The sequence below is a fragment of the Xiphophorus maculatus genome, chromosome 2 (assembly GCF_002775205.1).
Source record: "Xiphophorus maculatus strain JP 163 A chromosome 2, X_maculatus-5.0-male, whole genome shotgun sequence".
Lineage (NCBI taxonomy): Eukaryota > Metazoa > Chordata > Actinopteri > Cyprinodontiformes > Poeciliidae > Xiphophorus > Xiphophorus maculatus.
Window position 1 is genome coordinate 27,473,880 of NC_036444.1, and position 7,640 is coordinate 27,481,519.

General features: G+C 40.4%; 1 protein-coding gene across 1 annotated transcript; it reads right to left on the reverse strand.

Annotated features, from left to right (window-relative positions):
- Positions 1–284: 284 nt before the first annotated feature.
- Positions 285–7,263, reverse strand: LOC111605928 (transcription intermediary factor 1-alpha-like). Its single transcript, XM_023325761.1, has 9 exons — positions 7,195–7,263; positions 6,711–6,983; positions 6,467–6,591; positions 4,426–4,591; positions 3,275–3,834; positions 1,913–2,021; positions 1,683–1,757; positions 1,021–1,173; positions 285–802 (listed from the first exon to the last, which is right to left on the reverse strand). The coding sequence occupies exons 2-9, from the start codon at positions 6,861–6,863 to the stop codon at positions 620–622; spliced, it is 1,524 nt and encodes a 507-aa protein (XP_023181529.1). The 5' UTR covers positions 6,864–6,983; positions 7,195–7,263; the 3' UTR covers positions 285–619.
- Positions 7,264–7,640: the final 377 nt, after the last annotated feature.

Genomic DNA, 7,640 nt, shown 5'->3' on the forward strand with positions numbered 1-7,640 from the left:
ACAAACATGAATGACTGATCATTTAAGTAATCCTGAAGTTGCTTTCTTTTTTATCTTCATATTTTCTTTTGAGTGACCCGGTCTTAAGCTACTTAACCATTATCACTTTTAAATACAATCCTAACTGCGAGCTAACTGTACACGTCACACTTTGAGCTCACATTAAGGGCAAATAAACAGCTGTTTATATGCAGTATTTTGTGAACAACTAGGGGGCGCCACTTAAGGTATTGTCACAATTGGCAGAATTTATTTTCAATGACAGGGATCTGTATTCACCAAGAACAAGTGTGAACAATAACAGAGAAGCATGGCGTTGTTCAAGACAGGACTAACAGCTGATTGAACCAATCTTGTTGGAAAGTCTAAAGGACAGATTTTTCCCCCAAAGTAGAAAAATATAGTTCATTTGTAACATAAACTGACCTTCCTGTTAAGCAGAGAAGACAGTCTACTACATTTTCTTGTAAAACTATAAATAACAGCTGACAAATGAGTGATTCCAGTCCAAACATAAGAAGTCTCTGTGAATATTTTTTTCCATCTTTAGCTATGTTGTTATTCAAGCTTGCTGACATATGTTAGAAAACTAAATGAAGACAGAAGACATGTATGTATTCTATAGGTAGAATTTCCTTCCACTGAAGACATGTCTCCTCTTCCTGCTGAGCCACCGGTTGCGAGCTTTGTTCATCCTGTCCTGGCTGGCCGACGGGAACGTCCGCTCTGGGAAAACCTCCTTCAGGCTGCTGAGGAAAAACACCTCCAGGGTCCGGCCGGCCTGGGCCACCTCCGAGTCTGGCTGCCCGGGACGAAACGGAGGAATGGTTAAAACCTGGAGACCCGCTTTCAGAATCTGGGTTGTGTAAACAGACTTTAACTCGAAGGAAAAATATACACTGCTCAAAAAAATAAAGGGAACACTTAAACAGGTGTTTAACACTTAAAGTGTTCCCTTTATTTTTTTGAGCAATATAGTTTCCCAGTTAGGAAACTATATTTTCCTAACAGTAAACCTACATAATTGAAAGTAGCGCAGTTCTTGAACATCAGCAAGATGTCGTCGACAAACTGCTCTGCTGTGAAGTAATGCAGGGTGTTGCATTTGTCCAGTTTCCTTCGGATCACTGACAGATCAATGGGCCTCTTGATGATCTGATAGTAGTTTCGGGCCTAGGGAACATTGTCAGGAATTAGAGCAGAAGGAGACAAGTGTGCCTGCTTGGTTGTAAATTGGGGGTTAAACTTTTTTCCAATAAGTTGAACAAAAGTAAAGCACACTCTACATAAAACCAATAATACAGTAGCTTGTATAGACACCTTTAGCAACAACGATGTTTCGTGAATGAATGTTTCCTTGGTGAATCCAAGCCTTCTCGGCCCCCAAAAACCACCGCAATCACACTTTTAAAACACGTTTCCCAAATCACAACCTGGGTTTTAAAGGATCTGTAGCCAAAATTATGTTTTCATTCCAGAATAGCCAAAAAAAAACACCTTTTTTGTAACCCTGAACCAGAAGCACAGATTTCAGATTCTTTATTTTGCGTAGCTATCACACGCACTACCGGGGCCAATCACACTTGTGATGGTTCGTCTTAGCGGGGTACGTTTTTTCCCGAGGTGGTTTCTAAAAGACGTCAGAGTTGCGGAGGAATTTCAGGTGATTGTGTTGAACTGACCAGAGGACTGACGGGATCGTGGAAGGGAACGCTGAGGGGGTGACAGTACAGCATGAGAGACAGCTTCTCACACCTCTGCAAGACAACAAAAAAAGCACAGGAAGAGAGAGGAACACTGTTAACAAGGATTTGAAGAAGTAGTTGAAGCAAATTTGAGAATTCGTAATTTTCCTTTAATTTCAGCACTCTCCTAATCTAAATCAGACAGCTGATTGTGTATTAAAACTTACTCTCTGGTCCTGGTCGGAGAGTGTGTAAGGCACTCTGACCGCCTCACAGGGGTGTGTGTTCTCCACAGGGTCCTTGTCAGTTCTACACAGCGTACACACCCAGTCTCCTCTGTCGATTTAAGATCAGGATATAGGAATGAAAATGCTGGAGAAAACCCCCCCAATAAAAATCTAATGTTTTTTCAAGTTACTACAAACTATTTAAGTATTAGTAAAATGCCTAAGATCTCTTGAGGAAATCTTAAAAACTTCACCTCATTCTGAAGACAACAACAGTATTAGTGCATAGCAAATACTGAATATTTTTCGTAGTTGCTTTTTTTTCGGTCATGTAATCACATCACGATTGATGTGGATTTCTCATCTGCTTTGGGATATTGTAGCGATTAGCTGAAATACCTTAAAGCAATGGGACATTTCTGCATCTGCACCCTCCGTTTCAGTCCCAGTGCGCTGGTGGAGTCGGCACCAGTTCTGTCATTAGCTTAGCAGAGCATGTAGGTAGTAGTTTGGGTGGGTATGGGTAAGGGAGAGAATGGATGAATGCCTTGTGACAGAGTGTATGACTGCTAGTTTATCACAAGTCATGTATTGGTGTTAGTTTTGAACATGGCTATCTATATTATCTATCTAATCTTCATTTTAGCTAACTCTTTAGCTAGCTAGCTAGCCAAAAAAAAGATAGCTAGCCCCCTGGTTCCACCTAACTTTAACTGGATAGCTAGCTAGCCAGATAATTGTTAGTCACATGACTAAAACCTAATGTGTCATGTGACTTGGACGCCTGGGGACCAAATCCTGCACAACATATTTTTTTTCTGTGGCCCTCCAGATTCTAGGGACACAAAAGTAGAGCTTTCAAGAAAACAGTTGTGCACTTGTAATTTTTATTTCATCAATCAAATCAAAATAGTTTTGTCTGTATACAGCCAAATTACATAAATGTGAAAAGATGTTCAATGTTATTTCATTTTAAATAAATGAAATAACATTTAATTGAAACTTATTGAAAAGAGTCAGCTGTTTTTTTTAAATGTGTTTTATCAGTGTAGTTTGTTAAACTCAGCCCTTTGAGGACATCAGCAATCTTGATATGGCCCAAAATGAATTTGACAGCCCTGGTCTATAGCCTACTTTATTGTTGCAGCTTCTTGAAGAAGTCCTTTTAGTTGGACTTTAGTTGGAGAAGTTGTGTGACCTCATGTGCTGTATAGCCGTTATAAAATAAATTAGGCTAGCATGGTGTGAAGGACACCTAAATGAAACGCCAATCTCACCTACTGAAAGATCTAGACATGATGTGGTTATGTCCTGAGGTTCGAATCCGAAGTGTGAACTTTGACATGTTCCCACGGTACTTACACAGGGAAGCTCATGAGAGAAGGTACGTGACAATCCAGGTGGTAGACTTTCGGGCAGCGGTCACAGCACAGCAGCTCTCCGCCGTTCAGACAAACGGCACAAAAATCTTCACTCTCCTCCGTCTGTTCAGTCCCCGCTCCGGATTCCGACTGCGGTTTGGTCAGGCAACACAGGTCGGTGCCTCCGTCTTCACTGAGCTCCGTTTCCAATACGTCGGCTTCGCATTTAACATCAGGGTCGTCCTCCAGTTGCAGGCACAGGTCCCGGTTCGCCTCCGGGTCCAGTTCCATCATCACAGCTTGCTTCGCGTCTGGGTCCAAGTAGAAGGTTTCTGTTTCGCTTCTCCCATCATCCGATCCGGAATCCAGAAGGATGTAAGGCTGATCAGGGTTGGATTCACAGTCAAAGCCCGAGTCTTGCTCTGGTTCTCCGTACGGTGAACCTGCAGGGCAGTACGGTTCAGTCCAGCATGCGGACACGGTTTCTACCTGACACTCATCAGACTGGGGTGGGCCTTCGTTGACTTCCAAAATGTCTTCCTGAGTTGGACTGAACACATTCTGTCAACAGATAGCATAGAAAACAGAATTAAGGAACCAAAATGCGAACTTATCTACTTCGGCATATTAGGGCAACTGTAGATATAAACAAAAAGGAGGACATTTCCACTGAAAAACTAAAAAATCTTCTAGAAAAAAGAAAACAAGAAAGTTTCTGAGCTCCAAAAGTCAAAAATATGCACAAAACAAAAAACGACAACAACTTGACAGATTAATCTCAAAATGCCAGAGTCAAGCAAATTTCTGATTTTTCAAGCCTCAGAAATGTTCTTGATTTTTCTCAAAAACATTTCTGAGAGGAATCTAAAAATTTCTGAGTTTTTTTTTTCTAACATATTTGACTTTTCATATTCCAATTTCTTTTAGAAATTTTCTGAGATAAATCTGAAAACAATTTAGTCTTTTTCTGGTAAATTTTCAACTTCTCAAGCTCAGAAATGCCCGTTTTTTTCTAGCAAATGTCTTGGATTAATCTCAAAACGTCAAGGCTCTTTGATGGAGATTTACTCCCTTTTTTTGATTTCCGATGGGCCTGATACACCGTCATACTTATCTTTGTCTCAGACAAATAAAATATGCAAACTTGCGGACCTGTTGAGGACGGTTTAGAGAAACTACATCTGCTTGAAGAGGCAGTCGGACCAGAGACACCACTGGCTGCAGAGATGATGACGATACACGCTGGAAGTTCAGGCGCTCCAGACTTACAACAGCAATTGCGGAATTACCCAGAATCCTCTGGGCTTCTGGATGAATCCTGCGAAAATAACCCGAGGAAACGTGAGTCGATCAACTCAGCAAAGTCATCGAGTCATTTTCAGAAAGTTACAGGGTGACTTAATGCCTTTGCTGATCAGTAAATAAAAAGGCTTTAGGCCGGCTAAAGTTAGCTATATAGAAAGAGATAAATATACGAAAAATATGCACACACAAAAAATGAGCTAAGTGACTTATTCTGGCTAAAAGTAAAACATACGCTTACCAAGGTTCTTCAATGAAATTAAAGTGTAAACTTATCCGCTAGGTTTTCTACACATGCAGTTGGATGGTTTGGAAACTATCTTAAAGGAAGAGGCCAGGCTGTCCACTGTGATGGTCTTTCCTCTGAAGACCAGTTTATTCACAAGGGGATACCACAAAGTTCTCTACTAGGCCCCTGGTTATCTTGCATATTTGTTTTATTCAAGTATTTGCCTATGTTTTATTGTATGTCTAGGTTTGCTGATGTTTTTCTCTCTGTATGCTGCCAGTCTAGGCCAGGTCTCTCTTGTAAAAGTGATCTTTTGTTCTCAAACCTGGTCTAATAAAAGGTTGTTGTTATTGTTATTTGTATTACTGTTTTATTCCACTAAATGTTTCCACGAGTGAAGATACTGTATATCCACATGCTACTGCTACAGTCAGAAAGTAAGTGTTGAACTTAGAAGCTCTCTGGGTCCACCTGCTGTCTATCTTTATGTACTGCGGCTTGTGACGCCTCTCAAATTATTATTGATTTTATATGACAAACCAGTGACAATGATGCCTGCAGCACAACGTCATCAGAAACTGGTAAGTATTAATGCACAACTGATGTGCTTTTCATTTGTTGCTTGTGAACAGGCTGAGTTTAGTTTTGCGAAGATTTACAAATTTGCACCGTTTGAGTGTTTTGAGCGTCATTGTCTTAGAGAGCAGATGTTATGAATAAATGTGACATTAAACATAATTCAACTTTAAAGTGTTGCATCATTTTCAGCCTCCTTTTTAGCATTTGCATTTGGCAGCAGGCTAAATTGACAAAGATAATGCAGTATTTTAATTCCTCAGTAGAGTTAGCCATATAGTTTGTAGTAAGCAGGTGTAGGAAAAAAGATATCGGTATTGAGATCGGTTATCAGGCAAATGAGTTTTAGTATATCAGCATATCGGATATCGACCATCCCTAATTTATGTTTGTTGAAATATATGAAGGTACACTTAAATGTCAATGTAAGACATAAGAAACCAATACTCACAGTAAGTAATTCATATATACGTTAGAACAAGGTATAATACTTCCAGTGACAATATATTATGTGTCTTCACTTGACCTCCAAGTAGCTCAACAATAGAAAATAAAAAGCTATAATAACATAACTATAGCAAAGCTTGGGTACACGCCAGATGTCTCACTTTAACATAAACCGTAGGAGAGTGTCTGTGTCCCTTTCTTTATTGGTTAGCATGAAGATTAATCTCAATATTTTATTTATTTATTTTGCTGAAATTTACTCTATTTACAATGGCCCTAACGTGGCACAGTACCTCCTTCTGTTTGCTGATTGGCCTGGATGAAATTCTACCGGAGGAATCTACTTCAATGGGAGAAATCCCAGACGGAGCAGATAACAGAGATTAGACTCGAGCAGAATTGCACAGAAAGGTAACAGCCAGACGAGGGTTGAATGCAAATTTCTCTTGCAAGACATTTTGATAACATCATCCTTTTTTTTGTTTGTTTGTTTGTTTGTGGTTCCATCTGACAATTTTGCACTAATTGTGTTAGTCCGTATTTTAAAATTCCACTCAACGTGAGCGCAGCAATTATCTAAAATCTCAAACTATTCCTTTAAACATTACAGATGAGAATCATAGCAACAAGGCTGCTTACCTCATCGTCTTCAGTAAATCTTTGACACTTTTGTAAGCCTGAGTTTCCAGTTCCCCAGAAGAAGATGCTCGATTTTTTTCTGTCCTGGACCAGTTTTCCGACTGGCCCAATCCAGAAACGGTGAACTACATTAAAAATAAAATAAATAAATACTTAGTGTCAAAATAATATTCATACGACTAACTCGTCTCACATGTATTGGCTTGGTCAGTCTTGAATAAAAACAAGAGTATGTGTGCGTTACATTTTCCATTGCTGGGACCGGTTCCTCCGCCGCTGTCGCCAGACGCGGACCCGTCTCTGGTGTCGGCGGCTCTCTGCACCCGACTCCCCGTGGCAACGGGGCGGCTCTCCTCTGGGGAAAGTTGCCATGGCCTCTCTTTGTCAGGGCCGCCATCGCCCGGAGATCAGAGCCTCTCGGGGGCGAACAAACAGGAGAGGAAACGCACAGAAGCCGCTGCCGGTTTGAAATCCTCTGCGAGCTCCGTGTTGGACAGGGCAAAAGATAAACGGAAAACTGCAGAAAACACGGCGGGAAACAAAATCAGTCAAACAAACATTTCAGGTGATTTTTCTCTAAAATCTTCCACCCAAAAGAAAAGAGAAAAAAGAAATAAATTTAGAAACCATACAACAAAAGGCACCAGGTATGAAAGAGATACTGAAAACAAACTTATCTAGTAAAAAGAAAGAAAAACAAACTAGATCAAAACATTATTAAACTTCACCTGAGTGTGAAATAAATCAATGTAAAACCAAGATGTCAGCTTCAGATATCCAGGAGAAGATGAGTGAGTCTACAGCCACAGAGGAGAGGGACGGACCCGTTCCATGTGTCCAGTATCAGGGGAGAGGAGATGTGTGATCTGACTGGTGGAGAGCCGACGGAGAATCAGCCCCCTGATAATTCAGCTCTGTTCGCCAGAAGTCACAACAGGCGAGGTGTTTGTGTCAAACACGTTCCAGGCGCCCTGATTCGTTGTTTTTCTTTTTCTGGTGTTTGTTATTTAAAAAAAACAAAAAAAACAACAACTTGGTTATGATTAGTTAAAAGAAAAGAAGAAGACCTTCACAAAAAAGTCTTACTCTTTCATGATTTTTAAACTCCTTAATGTTCCAGTGTGCTGTAATTCAGAAGGGGAAAAGAAGAAAACTTCCCTATAGACTAGCTTCA